Source organism: Choloepus didactylus, chromosome X, assembly GCF_015220235.1.
Source record: "Choloepus didactylus isolate mChoDid1 chromosome X, mChoDid1.pri, whole genome shotgun sequence".
In the NCBI taxonomy this organism is placed as follows: Eukaryota; Metazoa; Chordata; class Mammalia; order Pilosa; family Megalonychidae; genus Choloepus; species Choloepus didactylus.
The window spans coordinates 23,757,889-23,775,751 of record NC_051334.1 but is presented as its reverse complement, the minus strand read 5'-3'; the positions used below and the strand labels follow the sequence as shown (position 1 = coordinate 23,775,751).

The 17,863-nt window shown below is 36.8% G+C and overlaps 1 protein-coding gene across 2 annotated transcripts in view; it reads right to left on the bottom strand.

The window, feature by feature from the left end:
- Positions 1-17,863, bottom strand: part of POLA1 (DNA polymerase alpha 1, catalytic subunit) — a 353,204-nt gene that overhangs the window by 175,521 nt on the left and 159,820 nt on the right. For both annotated transcript variants that reach the window (XM_037821906.1, XM_037821905.1), the window contains exon 31: positions 13,398-13,529. In XM_037821906.1, the coding sequence (XP_037677834.1) occupies positions 13,398-13,529 (132 nt within the window). The remainder of the gene's footprint in view (positions 1-13,397; positions 13,530-17,863) is intronic.

Here is a 17,863-nt window from a genome sequence, read left to right as displayed (position 1 = left end):
ACAAGACTAGAGGAAGTTGAACAACGAATCAGTGACCTGGAAGATGACAGAATGGAAAATGAAAGCATAAAAGAAAGAATGGGGAAAAAAATTGAAAAACTCGAAATGGACCTCAGGGATATGATAGATAATATGAAACGTCCGAATATAAGACTCATTGGTGTCCCAGAAGGGGAAGAAAAGGGTAAAGGTCTAGGAAGAGTATTCAAAGAAATTGTTGGGGAAAACTTCCCAAATCTTCTAAACAACATAAATACACAAATCATAAATGCTCAGCGAACTCCAAATAGAATAAATCCAAAAAAAACCCACTCCGAGACATATACTGATCACACTGTCAAACATAGAAGAGAAGGAGCAAGTTCTGAAAGCAGCAAGAGAAAAGCAATTCACCACATACAAAGGAAACAGCATAAGACTAAGTAGTGACTACTCAGCAGCCACCATGGAGGCGAGAAAGCAGTGGCACGATATATTTAAAATTCTGAGTGAGAGGAATTTCCAGCCAAGAATACTTTATCCAGCAAAGCTCTCCTTCAAATTTGAGGAAGAGCTTAAATTTTTCACAGACAAAGAAATGCTGAGAGAATTTGCTAACAAGAGACCTGCCCTACTGGAGATACTAAAGGGAGCCCTACAGACAGAGAAACAAAGACAGGACAGAGAGACTTGGAGAAAGGTTCAGTACTAAAGAGATTCGGTATGGGTACAATAAAGGATATTAATAGAGAGAGGGAAAAATATGGCAAACATAATCCAAAGGATAAGATGGCCGATTCAAGAAATGCCTTCACGGTTTTAACGTTGAATGTAAATGGATTAAACTCCCCAATTAAAAGATATAGATTCGCAGAATGGATCAAAAAAAATGAACCATCAATATGTTGCATACAAGAGACTCATCTTAGACACAGGGACACAAAGAAACTGAAAGTGAAAGGATGGAAAAAAATATTTCATGCAAGCTACAGCCAAAAGAAAGCAGGTGTAGCAATATTAATCTCAGATAAAATAGACTTCAAATGCAGGGATGTTTTGAGAGACAAAGAAGGCCACTACATACTAATAAAAGGGGCAATTCAGCAAGAAGAAATAACAATCGTAAATGTCTATGCACCCAATCAAGGTGCCACAAAATACATGAGAGAAACATTGGCAAAACTAAAGGAAGCAATTGATGTTTCCACAATAATTGTGGGAGACTTCAACACATCACTCTCTCCTATAGATAGATCAACCAGACAGAAGACCAATAAGGAAATTGAAAACCTAAACAATCTGATAAATGAATTAGATTTAACAGACATCTACAGGACATTACATCCCAAATCACCAGGATACACATACTTTTCTAGTGCTCACGGAACTTTCTCCAGAATAGATCATATGCTGGGACATAAAACAAGCCTCAATAAATTTAAAAAGATTGAAATTATTCAAAGCACATTCTCTGACCACAATGGAATACAATTAGAAGTCAATAACCATCAGAGACTTAGAAAATTCACAAATACCTGGAGGTTAAACAACACACTCCTAAACAATCAGTGGGTTAAAGAAGAAATAGCAAGAGAAATTGCTAAATATATAGAGACGAATGAAAATGAGAACACAACATACCAAAACCTGTGGGATGCAGCAAAAGCAGTGCTAAGGGGGAAATTTATAGCACTAAACGCATATATTAAAAAGGAAGAAAGAGCCAAAATCAAAGAACTAATGGATCAACTGAAGAAGCTAGAAAATGAACAGCAAACCAATCCTAAACCAAGTACAAGAAAAGAAATAACAAGGATTAAAGCAGAAATAAATGACATAGAGAACAAAAAAACAATAGAAAGGATAAATATCACCAAAAGTTGGTTCTTTGAGAAGATCAACAAGATTGACAAGCCCCTAGCTAGACTGACAAAATCAAAAAGAGAGAAGACCCATATAAACAAAATAATGAATGAAAAAGGTGACATAACTGCAGATCCTGAAGAAATTAAAAAAATTATAAGAGGATATTATGAACAACTGTATGGCAACAAAATGGATAATGTAGAAGAAATGGACAATTTCCTGGAAACATATGAACAACCTAGACTGACCAGAGAAGAAATAGAAGACCTCAACCAACCCATCACAAGCAAAGAGATCCAATCAGTCATCAAAAATCTTCCCACAAATAAATGCCCAGGGCCAGATGGCTTCACAGGGGAATTCTACCAAACTTTCCAGAAAGAACTGACACCAATCTTACTCAAACTCTTTCAAAACATTGAAAAAAATGGAACACTACCTAACTCATTTTATGAAGCTAACATCAATCTAATACCAAAACCAGGCAAAGATGCTACAAAAAAGGAAAACTACCAGCCAATCTCCCTAATGAATATAGATGCAAAAATCCTCAACAAAATACTTGCAAATCGAATCCAAAGACACATTAAAAAAATCATACACCATGACCAAGTGGGGTTCATTCCAGGCATGCAAGGATGGTTCAACATAAGAAAATCAATCAATGTATTACAACACATTAACAAGTCAAAAGGGAAAAATCAATTGATCATCTCAATAGATGCTGAAAAAGCATTTGACAAAATCCAACATCCCTTTTTGATAAAAACACTTCAAAAGGTAGGAATTGAAGGAAACTTCCTCAACATGATAAAGAGCATATATGAAAAACCCACAGCCAGCATAGTACTCAATGGTGAGAGACTGAAAGCCTTCCCTCTAAGATCAGGAACAAGACAAGGATGCCCGCTGTCACCACTGTTATTCAACATTGTGCTGGAAGTGCTAGCCAGGGCAATCCGGCAAGACAAAGAAATAAAAGGCATCCAAATTGGAAAAGAAGAAGTAAAACTGTCATTGTTTGCAGATGATATGATCTTATATCTAGAAAACCCTGAGAAATCAACGATACACCTACTAGAGCTAATAAACAAATTTAGCAAAGTAGCGGGATACAAGATTAATGCACATAAGTCAGTAATGTTTCTATATGCTAGAAATGAACAAACTGAAGTGACACTCAAAAAAAGATTCCATTTTCAATAGCAACTAAAAAAATCAAGTACCTAGGAATAAACTTAACCAAAGATGTAAAAGACCTATACAAAGAAAACTACATAACTCTACTAAAAGAAATAGAAGGGGACCTTAAAAGATGGAAAAATATTCCATGTTCATGGATAGGAAGGCTAAATGTCATTAAGATGTCAATTCTACCCAAACTCATCTACAGATTCAATGCAATCCCAATCAAAATTCCAACAACCTACTTTGCAGACTTGGAAAAGCTAGTTATCAAATTTATTTGGAAAGGGAAGATGCCTCGAATTGCTAAAGACACTCTAAAAAAGAAAAACGAAGTGGGAGGACTTACACTCCCTGACTTTGAAGCTTATTATAAAGCCACAGTTGCCAAAACAGCATGGTACTGGCACAAAGATAGACATATAGATCAATGGAATCGAATTGAGAATTCAGAGATAGACCCTCAGATCTATGGCCGACTGATCTTTGATAAGGCCCCCAAAGTCACTGAACTGAGCCATAATGGTCTTTTCAACAAATGGGGCTGGGAGAGTTGGATATCCATATCCAAAAGAATGAAAGAGGACCCCTACCTCACCCCCTACACAAAAATTAACTCAAAATGGACCAAAGATCTCAATATAAAAGAAAGTACCATAAAACTCCTAGAAGATAATGTAGGAAAACATCTTCAAGACCTTGTATTAGGAGGCCACTTCCTAGACTTTACACCCAAAGCACAAGCAACAAAAGAGAAAATAGATAAATGGGAACTCCTCAAGCTTAGAAGTTTCTGCACCTCAAAGGAATTTCTCAAAAAGGTAAAGAGGCAGCCAACTCAATGGGAAAAAATTTTTGGAAACCATGTATCTGACAAAAGACTGATATCTTGCATATACAAAGAAATCCTACAACTCAATGACAATAGTACAGACAGCCCAATTATAAAATGGGCAAAAGATATGAAAAGACAGTTCTCTGAAGAGGAAATACAAATGGCCAAGAAACACATGAAAAAATGTTCAGCTTCACTAGCTATTAGAGAGATGCAAATTAAGACCACAATGAGATACCATCTAACACCGGTTAGAATGGCTGCCATTAAACAAACAGGAAACTACAAATGCTGGAGGGGATGTGGAGAAATTGGAACTCTTATTCATTGTTGGTGGGACTGTATAATGGTTCAGCCACTCTGGAAGTCAGTCTGGCAGTTCCTTAGAAAACTAGATATAGAGTTACCATTCGATCCAGCGATTGCACTTCTCGGTATATACCCGGAAGATCGGAAAGCAGTGACACGAACAGATATCTGCATGCCAATGTTCATAGCAGCATTATTCACAATTGCCAAGAGATGGAAACAACCCAAATGTCCTTCAACAGATGAGTGGATAAATAAAATGTGGTATATACACACGATGGAATACTACGCGGCAGTAAGAAGGAACGATCTGGTGAAACATATGACAACATGGATGAACCTTGAAGACATAATGCTGAGCGAAATAAGCCAGGCACAAAAAGAGAAATATTATATGCTACCACTAATGTGAACTTTGAAAAATGTAAAACAAATGGTTTATAATGTAGAATGTAGGGGAACTAGCAGTAGAGAGCAATTAAGGAAGGGGGAACAATAATCCAAGAAGAACAGATAAGCTATTTAACGTTCTGGGGATGCCCAGAAATGACTATGGTCTGTTAATTTCTGATGGATGTAGTAGGAACAAGTTCACTGAAATGTTGCTATATTATGTAACTTTCTTGGGGTAAAGTAGGAACATGTTGGAAGTTAAGCAGTTATCTTAGGTTAGTTGTCTTTTTCTTACTCCCTTGTTATGGTCTCTTTGAAATGTTCTTTTATTGTATGTTTGTTTTCTTTTTAACTTTTTTTTTCATACAGTTGATTTGAAAAAAGAAGGGAAAGATAAAAAAAAAGAAAAAAGACAAACAAGGAAAAAAAAAAAAAAAGATGTAGTGCCCCCTTGAGGAGCCTGTGGAGAATGCAGGGGTATTCGCCTACCCCACCTCCATGGTTGCTAACATGACCACAGACATAGGGGACTGGTGGTTTGATGGGTTGAGCCCTCTACCATAAGTTTTACCCTTGGGAAGACGGTTGCTGCAAAGGAGAGGCTAGGCCTCCCTGTATTTGTGCCTAAGAGTCTCCTCCTGAATGCCTCTTTGTTGCTCAGATGTGGCCCTCTCTCTCTGGCTAAGCCAACTTGAAAGGTGAAATCACTGCCCTCCCCCCTACGTGGGATCAGACACCCAGGGAAATGAATCTCCCTGGCAACGTGGAATATGACTCCCGGGGAGGAATGTAGACCCGGCATCGTGGGATGGAGAACATCTTCTTGACCAAAAGGGGGATGTGAAAGGAAATGAAATAAGCTTCAGTGGCAGAGAGATTCCAAAACGAGCCGAGAGATCACTCTGGTGGGCACTCTTACGCACACTTTAGACAACCTTTTTTAGGTTCTAAAGAATTGGGGTAGCTGGTGGTGGATACCTGAAACTATTAAACTACAACCCAGAACCCATGAATCTCGAAGACAGTTGTATAAAAATGTAGCTTATGAGGGGTGACAGTGGGATTGGGAATGCCATAAGGACCAAACTCCACTTTGTCTAGTTTATGGATGGATGTGTAGAAAAGTAGGGGAAGCAAACAAACAGACAAAGGTACCTAGTGTTCTTTTTTACTTCAATTGCTCTTTTTCACTCTAATTATTATTCTAGTTATTTTTGTGTGTGTGCTAATGAAGGTGTCAGGGATTGATTTAGGTGATGAATGTACAACTATGTAATGGTACTGTAAACAATCGAAAGTACAATTTGTTTTGTAAAAAAAAAAAAAAAAAAAAAAATTGACTGCCTTTTATAACTTCACTAATTCAGTCAACAATTTTTATGGGCCTGCCTATTAAAAAATAAAATATCTTTTTTATATGCTGAAACAAAAAAAAAAAAAAAAAAAAAAAAAAAAAAAAAAAAAGACCTTGGGAGTAATATGAACAATATATATCACTGAGAAGCAAATGAGCAAGGGGAAAAGAGAGGGGGATGAAACCCACAGAGTAGTGATTAATGTACATGACATAATAGGTGGGTGTAAAAATAATGAGGTATCTTTGTGGAGTGGCAGTGCTCTGGAAGTATTTTGCCACTGGAATGAAGGACATGTCTTTTTGCGCTGTTTACCCCTCTTCCTCAACGAAAGGAAGGGGGGTCAGAGAGGGGCAGCCCTGAGAGAAACAACTCTACTGAATTCTTTTCAAGGGCAAAAGTTTTGAAATTCCATATAATTGGCCCATATATAGTCCTGTCGTTCACATCACCGTCATTTGTGAATCGAAAAGTCATTGCTGTAGTGGACCACCACCCAGCAGCTCACTCCACTCTTCCTCTTGTTTGAAACAACAGAATTTAATATTCAGACTAGTAAATTACAACTATTCACAGTACTCAGCTGCTCTACAAAATTGATAATAATGTGAATCCTATTCTTTCATCCTTGCTACAATCAGTCCTTTCTTAGGCTCAGTGCCCAGCCCAAAGCAGAGGCGACCACCCACACCGCTTCCTATACCAGCCCCCTTCCTCTAGCTATGCTCCTGACCAAAGAAAACTGAACTGTTGATTAACTAGGTTCTACCTGTTAAAAGATATAATGAAATACCCAGAAAGAAAGCAAACCCCAGATTAAAAGACTCGCTTATACTATAAGAATGTTCTTTCATGGATTATAACAAATGCACGACACTAATACAAGGTGTAAATAACAGGGTCAGGGTGGTATATGGGGAAAAATATACCTCATGTAAACTATGGACGGTAGTTAATAACAGTATTTTAATAATCTTTCATCAATTGTAACACAGGTAACTACTGTTAAAAAAAAGTACAATTATAAAAAAGTGTTATCAATTGTAACAAATGTTCCACACCAAAGCAAGGTGTCGGTGGTGGGGCACTATACAGGTATCCTGTATTTTAAGCACGATTGTTCTGCAAACCCACAACTTCTCTAATTAAAAAATAAAGACTTGCTTATAATTATTTTTCCGGGGTTCAAAACACAGTAAAAAGAATTAGGGAGGATTACTCAAGTTTAATTGTTGCCCTTTCAGAAGCTTGGCTTTTAGATAAGAGTAAGGTGATAGCTCATGACAAAAAAAAATGTGAAAAGATCACTAGGCAAGGTCTTTATGCACCACAACTGTATTCAAACTGCCTTTTAATATTATAAACACAAGAAATCCAATCGATTTACAAAGTTGTAGGTTTTAAAAAAAATTGATCCAGCCTTAAGATTACAGCAATAATTTTTAATGGTGAATAAAAATAAAATTTGTAGAGATTAAATATTTTTAAAAGGCACATGAACTACTTTAATTTTTAATGCAATTTTATCGAGATATATTCACACACCATATAGTCCATCCAAAGAATATAATCAATGGCTCACAGTATCATCATATATTTGTGTATTCATTGCCACAATCAATTTTAGAACATTTTCATTTCTCCAAAATAAAGAAAAAAATAAAAAGAAAAAAGAACACTCAAAACATCCCACACCCTTTACGCCCCCCATTATATATATATCTTTATTTTATTACTCATCTGCCTATACACTGGGTAAAGGGAGTGTCAGTCACAAGGTTGCCATAATCACATGGTTACAAGATAAAAGCTATACAGTTATACAATTATCATCAAGAATCAAGTCTACTGGATTACAGTTCAACAGATTCAGATATTTCCATCTAGCTATTCTAATACACTAGAAACTAAAAAGGAATATCTATATAATGCATTAAGAATAACCTCCAGAATGTCCTCTCAACTCCATCTGAAATCTCTCAGCCACTGAAAGTTTATTTTGTTTCCTTTCTTTTCCCCATTTTGGTCAAGAAGGCATTCTCAATTCTACAATGCCGGGTCCAGATTCATCCCCGGGAGTCATGTCCCACGTTGCCAAGAAGATTTACACCCCTGGGAGTCATGTCCCACGTAGTGGGGAGGGCAGTGAGTTTACCTGCAGAGTTGGCTTAGAGAGAGAGGCCACATTTAAGCAACAAAAGAGGTTCTCTGGGGATGACTCTTAGGCACAATTGTAAGTACACTTAGCCTCTCCTTTGCAGCAACAAGCTTCCTAAGGGCAAGCCCCAAGATCGAGGGCTCGGCCTTCTAAATTGGTAGTCTCAGTGCTTGTGAGAATAGCAGTAATTCCCCAGGTAGGGAAATTTAATATTTCCACATTTTCCCCCAGTCCCTCAAGGGAACTTCGCAAATACTTTTTTATTTTCTGCCGAAAATACTCTGGGGTGTATCACGGTATTACATTAACCTGTACAGAATAACAATATCTTGCTCCCTATTCTAGGTTCCATGTAATTATGTTGTTCAAATAAACGTTTAAATAAACTGACCATACAGGTTAAATTAGAAAGTGTCACACTCCTTTCTAAGTTTGGATCAGCTTCCTTTGCACTTTTGACATCACACAGTATCTCTGAGGGTTCTCTTAATGCGGTGTTTTTGCTGGTGTCACTTCCTCTGGGACATCTTTATCCTTTTCTTCACACACACTCTCCTCATCTGTGCTTCTCTGGGAGATGAAGAATCTGAGCCTGAGATGGAATGCGCAGGACCCCGAAGATGTCTTCTGCCCACTCTGGTCCAACTCAGATTGGCCTCGAGTCTTGAAAGACTTCGTTTCTCAGGTCTCCCATGGTCTCAGTGGCCTGTTTCCACCCAAGTCAGAGTGCCGTTACCAAGATGCTGTGGTTTTCATCCAAATCACACACCTCTCACCATGGTGTTCCCATTGCACAGCAGCTGGAGGGAAAGACTGAGGGCACTGACTCAGCATGCTACCCGGAGCTCACCAACAAATCTCTTCTCACAGAGTCACACCCGGGCAGAAAACGTGTGAGAGGCCCAGGCCACATGGCACAGGTCAAGGAAGGCCAGTGGCGGCGCAGGCCGGAGAGGATGCTGAGCCAGAAGATGAGGGGGTGCAGGGGCTGAAGCAGGGTCTCCTGAGCTGCACCCCTTTGCCTTTAGCCTTCACGTCTCTTGAATTACTTTTTAATATATCATTAGAAGTTCTCATAATAAGGCATGTTTGTAAAAAGCAGTTGAAAATTTCAAGGCATATTCTCAATTTTTAAAGTTTCTATTTTAAATATCCACACAAAAGACTAGTTTTACCAGTGACCTAAACATGTTTCTTATTGTACTTTAAAAAATCTGAGCTAAGTGATGTATACAACTAACTCTCAAATGTTTAGAAAATAGACACACAGACGTGGATGGGTAGAATGATACAGCAAATGTGGCAAACTGTTAAAAGTTGGTGGATCTGGGTATCTGGGTGGGGGATATATTGGAGTTCTGTATGGGGTTTGCATTATTTTTGTAATTGTCCTGTAAATTTGAAATTATTTCAAAATTGAAAATTAAAAAAAAAAATCTGAGCTCAAACATGGCTAAATTCAAAAGAATTGGTAAGATGATAGGTTTTGCTATTGGAAAAAACATTTAGGATATGTCATAAGACATATCCCTTAAAGATCTAATTCTCAAACCTAAGCAAGACCCAATGGCATATGCAAGAAGATATGGCATACACTTTAAGAACAGATTAAGAAGCAATGGTGGTCTTCCTTTAAATACCCATGTAGCAATTCATGAACTTCACAGACACATCAGGTAGTCAACTCATTCAAAACTATGTAGTCATCTCTAGTAGGAAACTGACAGAAAAAAAAACGTTCACGTATAACAAGTAGGCCCCCCAAAATAATTATGTTAACGGCATACCTTATGGAAATTATGTCTACTGAAAGTTAAATAATTAAATATTTAAAAGTTGACCAACAGCTTCCCCACCTCGATGGCTGCTGATGTGCTCACAGACATAGGGGACTCGTGGTTTGATGGGCTGAGCCCTCAACCACGGGACTTGCCCTTGGCAAGACTGTTCTGCAAAGGAGAGGCTAGGCCTCCCTGTAATTGTGCCTAAGAGCCTCCTCCCTAATGCCTCTTTGTTGCACAGATGTGGCCCTCTCTCTCTAGCTAAGCCAACTTGGCAGGTGAAATCACTGCCCTCCCCGCTACGTGGGATCTGACACCCAGGGGAGCAAATCTCCCTGGCAACGTGGAATATGACTCCTGGGGAGGAATCTAGACCCGGCATCGTAGGATGGAGAACATCTTCTTGACCAAAAGGGGGATGTGAAAGGAAATGAAATAAGCTTCAGTGGCAGAGAGATTCCAAAAGGAGCCGAGAGGTCACTCTGGTGGGCACTCTTATGCATAATATAGGCAACCGTTTTTAGGTTCTAATGAATTGGAATAGCTAGCAGCAAATGCCTGAAACTATCAAACTGCAACCCAGAACCCTTGAATCCTGAAGATGATTGTATAAAAATGTAGCTTATGAGGAGTGACAATGTGATTGGGAAAGCCATATGGACCACACTCCCCTTTGTCCAGTGTATAGATGGATGAGTAGAAAAATGGGGGCAAAAAAAAAAAAAGGCACCCAGTGTTCTTTTTTACTTTAATTGTTCTTTTTCACTTTAATTTTTATTCTTATTATTTTTGTGTGTGTGGTAATGAAAATGTTTAAAAATTAATTTTGGTGATGAAGCACAACTATATAATGGTACTGTGAACAACTGAATGAATGCTTTGTATGACTGCATGGTATGTGAATATATCTCAATAAAATTGAATTAATAAAAAAAAAGATGAAACCAAAATAAAATAAAAAGTTAACCAACAAATGGCAGTTGATTTAACACCAGAGCAAACAATCACATAGTTTTTACAAAAATATGAATTAGATATCAAGAATGTTACTCCCTGAATTCATCTGAATTTGTAGTCTGAATAAGTTATGAGCAGAGCACTATGTTCTAAATGTAAATTTTAAACAAAACAGAAACTTTTTAGGAGATAGGTTCTTCTCAGAGGGCACCTTGGCTTAGAGCTGCTAACGTTTCCCTTAAAAATGTGCCACCATGTATTTTCAAAAACATGGTTGAGTTATGAAACATAGGAAGACTAACTTGAGTGCATAAATGCAAAAGAGGTACGTACACAGCTTTGGCTACCAAACATGCTGAAAATGGGCATGTCCTACAAAGGCATTAAAGGCCTGCAGACTTTCTTGGGATACACTGACGACAATAAATTAACAAAAAGAAACATGAATTGTACTTTTAAAAAGCAAGTAAGTTAAGGCCTTAGAAACCAGTAGCAGTGGATGGGGGAAAATGCCAAAAATACCTCAAATTGTATTTACTGTTACTATTTTGGCACCAGCATTTTGAGCTTTATATGTCAGTAAGACCTGAGAACAAATCATTAAGACCTAATATTTAGAGATTGAGGAAAATAAGCTTGACTTTTAAATACAGCAATCATCCTATTTTATAAGTTACCATATATCTCTGTTCCAGGTTTAGCCAAAACATAATTGTGGTTTGATTTCATTACTACATAACTATTTCACTGAACCTACATAATTTTTCAAAGCTGTATGCTGCCGCCTGCTCCTGTCATTAATAATCTAAGAGCTTTACATGTATGTGAAGACAGTGGGAAAAAAAAAACTAGCCTATTTACCAAAATCTTTATTTGCATAATATGAAAATTGTTTTTTTGAGATGAGACTTGTCAGAGGCAATATGCAAAGCACATTAAGGGCTTGAGTGAGTTAGACATTTATGGAAATATTTTCCTGCAGGAATTGGCTTTCTGTAACAGTTCTTAATCAAGGATAACCCTAGGAGGGAGGCAGAGTCAAGTGCTGATTCTTGTCCGTGTACTTAAATCATTTGTTATATACATCATCTACAATATGTAGCAGATATTAGTAGAGTATTTTTAAATTTTAAAAAGGCTCTATCATTTAGAAACAAATTGGCTGTAGTTCAACAAAGATCAATCATATTCAATAAATTATAAGGTTGATCTATTTTTTTACTGTAATAACACAATGCAATAAAAATTAGGATGAAACTCTTAATAATAATTTAAAAGAATTAGTCTTATTCAGAGGAACTATGTTTTTCTATCGGTAAATAGACCACATGTGGAGGCTTGGAGCTATGTACACAAGAAAACCATGTTCTTAAACTTAATTCATTCCTGTGGGTGCAGAGCCACTGTAAATAAGAACTCTTCAAGATGTTACTTCAGTTAAGGTGTGGCCCAACTCAATCAGGTAAGGCTTTAATCTGGATTACTGGAATCCTTTATAATCCTTTTTCTCAGAGAAAAAGCCATGGGAAGGAGCCAGAAGTCAGCAGAACCCAGAGAAGTCAGGAGAAGCTGCCATGTGCATTGCCATGTGACAGAAAAACCAAGGACCAAGGATTGCCATCAGTCAGCCCCAGAATGCCAGTTTTGGGGGAGAAAGCATCACCTTGATGATGCCTTCATTTTGAACTTCTTCTTGCCTCAAAACTATGAGCCAATAAATTCCCATTGCACGGTTTTCTATTTAGCAGCCAGGAAACTAAAACACCACACCACAGTAACTTTAAAGAATTTAGACAGAGGATCTGACTAAATTTTTTTTTATACAAGAAGAAGGGATGAGACCTTGCCTGTGTTCCAATTGCAGTTAAGTGCTTTCAAAGAAAACCTGCTCTTCTGCCCCATGCTCCTTCCCTCCCTAAATGTTAGAGGCATGCTACCCTCCATGGCTAGTGGTTTTAAAACTGAGCTCCAGAAGGCCTGAGGTTCCTTAGAGGTGCCTCAGTGAACAAGGGAGAAGGCAAGAAGATAGCCTCCGGGCACCCTCCACTAAAAAGAAAGAAAGAAAGACACGAAACTGGTTAGTTGTTAGATAATTTGCATTTTCTTCATAAGGTATATTTTAAGTATATCTCAAATTTCTCCATATAATATTACATTTTATATTTTTTCAAGAAAGCATCTGGACATAGCCTAGGAAAAAATGCTATCTTATTATTCCGCTGATATTCATAATGGAAACTGTTGCAAAAGGAAGGATTCATGAATACTGCTGGACATATGCCCCAACTTATATACATTTTTATTAAAGATAATTTAGGGTTGAAACAGTAGCTAAAATCTGTCTCACCAAAATACTTTCAGTGAACCAAAAGAATGGTTTTAAATGTTTTATGAAAATTCTAATAAAATATGCCATATCCCTGATTAACTTTTTAGAAATGCTATCAAACTAATCAGACTAAGCCATCTCTTTACAGCATCAATTATTTGGAAGACTACTAAATAAGATACTGTGGCCATCTGGTCTTTCTCTGGATTCTTAAGTAGTATGCAAGTCTTATTAATTACAGTAGTTTTACCTGACAGATGACATATGACACAGTATCTCCAGCTTTCACCTTTCTGCCTCCATGAGAATTTATCCAGAGGGCAACGTGTACATGAGGTAGATTTTTTTTATCAGGGTAATCCTGGGGATCCTTTGTCAATGCCTAAAAGAGAAAAAGAGGGAAAGAAAAGCCACAAACGTTAAACTAAAACCCTCTTAATAGGTATACACGAAGCATATCTTCACTAGAATCATATTAGCCACATAAACATAAAATGACAGAAGTTGTATGTAAAAAACCATTGCCACAGAATTCTTAAATATTCCATCTATAAGACTGCCCTCTCCTTCATTTAAGAACAAATATAACCAAATGCAACCCTGACAAAAAAGGAATACAAGTTTATGGGCCATGTCACATAACACATGGGATATAAAAAAAACGAGAACTATAAATTCAGTGTGGTATGCAGGCTTAAGAGTTTCTTCTAATGTAATTCTCTCACTGAAATAAGTGATTCATTGAGACTGATGAATAATGGTGACTCAGACTTAATGATTTGTATCTCAAAGGCTTCTCTAGCCTAAATCAATCCTGAAGGCACCAAAAATCTCTGGATTTACTCACACCATCAACTTTACCTCTACAAAGGCAAAGTGAGTTTACAGTAGAAAGTAAACCCCATGAGAGCAGGAACAATGTCAACCTTGCTCACAGTTTTATTCACAGTGCTCAGAACAAAGCTTGGCATATAGCAGCAATCAAATATTTGCTGAATAAATGATTTCACTCATTCCACAGTAATGTACTAAATTCAAGTACTGCGGTATGAATAAGACATGGCCACTGGTATTAACTCATCTGCTAGAAGATTAAACAAAAACCTCTAAAAATAAGCTATATTTGCTGTAAGGGAGATGCAAAGAGTGTCATGGAGGGAGTCTTGAGAGGTGAAGATCATTTCCATCTGAGAGCAGAAATCATGGGAGAAAAAACCTGAAGCTGGTACTTGAAGGAAAAACAAGTTTTGAAGAGAAGGTGACGGGGGCAAGAAAATTCCAAGCAGGGAGAAAAGAAAAAATTAAGGGCAAGAGGTGAGAAAGAAAGTAGTCTAACGAACAAGAACTCAATACACACAAAGGGAAGGAGGGAGAAAACTTAGGTCCCTGTAAGGGATGGGTTTCAAAAGACAGGAGGAAAGACAAGGACCAGGGCACTGTTTGACTAGATCTTTACTCAAAGTATGGTCTGTGGACCCCTGGGGGTCCCCAAGACCCTTTCAATGGGTCGTGAGATCAAAATTATTTTTCATAACAACACTATTTGCACTGATGGCACAAAAGCAATGGAGGGTAAAACATGAATCAAGGTAGTAGCACCAAACTGTACTAACAGTCATTGTATTCTTCACCACCAAGCACTCATTGTTAAAAAAAATAAGCCAGTTTTACTTAACAATGTCCTTGTCAAAGCAGTGAGAGTTATTAATTTTTCAACTCTCATCCCTTGAGTACAGGTCTAATATTCTGTGTGATCAAATGAGAAGTACACATAAAGCACCTCTACTACACACTGAAGAACAATGGCGGCTCAAGGAAAAGCACTTGTGTGATTGTTTGAGTTGTGAGCTAAACTTGCTGCTATTGTCATAGAACACAATTTTTACCTGAAAGAATGATGGTCAAACTGTGGTTATTCTGACAGTGGAGTCTGGGAGACAATTTCTCAAAAAAGAACCAAGTGAGCCTGTTGCTTTGAGATAAACAGCTGAGAGTATATATTGTAAATGATAAAATTCAAGCTTTCAAGCAAAAATTAGAATTTTGGAAAACTTGTTTCCACTTCTGTGAGCTTGACAGCCTCCCAATACGTAAAGACTTTTCTGATGATGCAAGTATCAATATTACCAAATGTATTTTTTGATATTGTGCAATGAAATGTGTCAACATTTGGAAGGTCTGCATAACTAAGTGCATCAACATTTTTCAAATAACCAATGCATGATGTCACGCATGGGTAAAATATCCAAAGTACACCACAGTTCATTGATATGGTTTCAGATTCCACATTACCTTTAAGAAACTACCACTTGTAGAGTTTGGGTGCGGTATCAAAGAAGAAGATATACAACTATCTGAAAAAACGACTAAAATATTCCTCCTTTTTCCAATTACATCTCTGTGTGAGACCAGATTTTCTTCCTATACTTCAACCAAAACCACATACCTCAACAGATTGGACACAGAAGCAGACATGAAAATCCAGATTTCTTCTACGAAGCAAGACATTAAAGAGATTTGCAAAATGTAAAACAATGCCACTCCTCTAGCTAAATTTTTTTTGTTTTTAAAAATACAGACATTTTTCACAGAAAAATGTTACATTTATAATCATATAATGGGTTTATTGTCATTTTAAAATAAATTAATAAATACCTTAAAAGCACATAAATAAAAGCTCTTTGAATCCTCAATATTTTAAGAGTATAAAGATGTCTTGAAACCAAGAAATATGAGAACTGCTATACTAAAAGAATAAGCAAACTCTTCAAACATGGCTGCACATACAAGTTATCTACAGTTTCTAAGTCATACACTCAGTACCGAAGAATGCCTAGGAAACACTCCAACTATCTGAATCTCCTCAAACCTGGATTATGCAAAGTCTTGATTGACTTGTATAGCCAATACCATATATAAATCTTAATCAGTATAACTCTACTTAAGAAAACAGTTATCTTAAATTTACTATTCCTCAATGGAATGTTAAGAAACTTTGAATTTCATCTGATATATTTTCCAATTATTAGATTGGGATTATTTGGGGATTTTACAAGCCAAAAAAAGTAAGTTTCCTGATGATTTAGGCCAAGTTAGCCGGGGCTGTAAAAATTAACTATGAAGTATTTTGTGTTACTTTATGAGATATATTTAAGCTAAGATTGCAGTAGTTCAGAAAAATCACACGTGGTGTTTTTCACTTGCTTTTGGCAAGAAGGGCTAAAATCTCCACAAAGGTAAATCCCCCCACTTTACCCTTGCCTCCACCCTAAGCTAACTTGTCCTTTAAAAAGCCTTACCAGCATCACAAAAAAATCCTGTCATAAGACCATCCTCAACCAGTCACATACACATATTCTTCCATTCTACTCTCCTTTGAAAGTGATAAAATGTAAAATGTGAATCACTCACAGGTTTTAAATAGTACAAGGCAGCCAAATGTTAAAGATTATCAGAAGGCAACATCACCCATTTCACATAAATAGCTTACTGCAAATAGACGTACACATATAACTATGATATAGTTATCTCTTTCATCAGAATTTATGGTACATACATCAACATTGCAGAAAGTCTTCTTTATAAAAAAGTATAACAACATGGGACTGTAAATATTTTCAATAGATCATTCGCATCTAGAAAACAGGAACCATGCTTTTCTTATTTAACTTTATATCCCGTATCTAGCAATGTGCACATATGATGTATTCCATGTTTGATGAATGATTAAACAAGTAAGTGAATTCTTTCAATGATCAATGAACTATTATGTGTCAGCTACTATGCTAAGTGAAAAGGAGAATACAGACAGTAAGTCACAGTTTCAATTGTCACAGAAATATGTACACACAGCCCCTATCACACTAGGCATTAAGTATTAACTATTATTTTTATTAATAATGATATGAACCATCATAAGATGATAATTATTGAAGTTGAGCGATGATACTATTGACCATGATACTTACTATTCTTTCTATTTTTGTAGAGGTTTAAAAATTTTGATAACAAAAACTTAAAAATAGCAAAAGAATATAGACTTTTCATCAGAATTCAGAAATTGCTGGTGTGTCTACGACTCTAGGTTTCTTATTGCATACAAGTAATATTGTGTCAGCATTCATATGAGAAAATGACGGTGTGAGCCTACTATCGCAGAAGACATGTGCTCAGCGTTATTTTGCCAAAAATGTAGTTGTGTTTGGACTGAACCTTCCAAACTCATGCCTGGAGCCCATATTCTAAGAAGGTAGACAGCATTAGGGATACAAGCAGTAGAGATCAAAAGTTGATCAAAAGAAAACTGAAGGCATGGCCCTTACTTTTGCAAATTTTAAAGAAAGAGCCAAAAAAAAAAAAAAAAGTGAGAGGAAACCACTGTCTAGATGACCCAAATGATTCTGTGCCAATATGTGTATACAGCATCACGTAAAGAGCTAACACCAAGAGGCACATCCTTTCACAGTATTTATTTCTATTTTGTTCAGTACTGCTCATGTATAAATGAATGTCTTCTTCTGTTACATTAAGGACATCACAGTCAAGGTGCAGGCAACAAATGACTACCTAAGAATAAATACAAATAATAAGGATATGCCTAGCAAATGTTCATTCTCTCTAGGAACCAAAGAAATGCTAATTAAACACAACTGTGAAATATAGTTTCATATCCACTGTGGTAGCAAATTTTTATTTAAATACCATCATCAATACAAT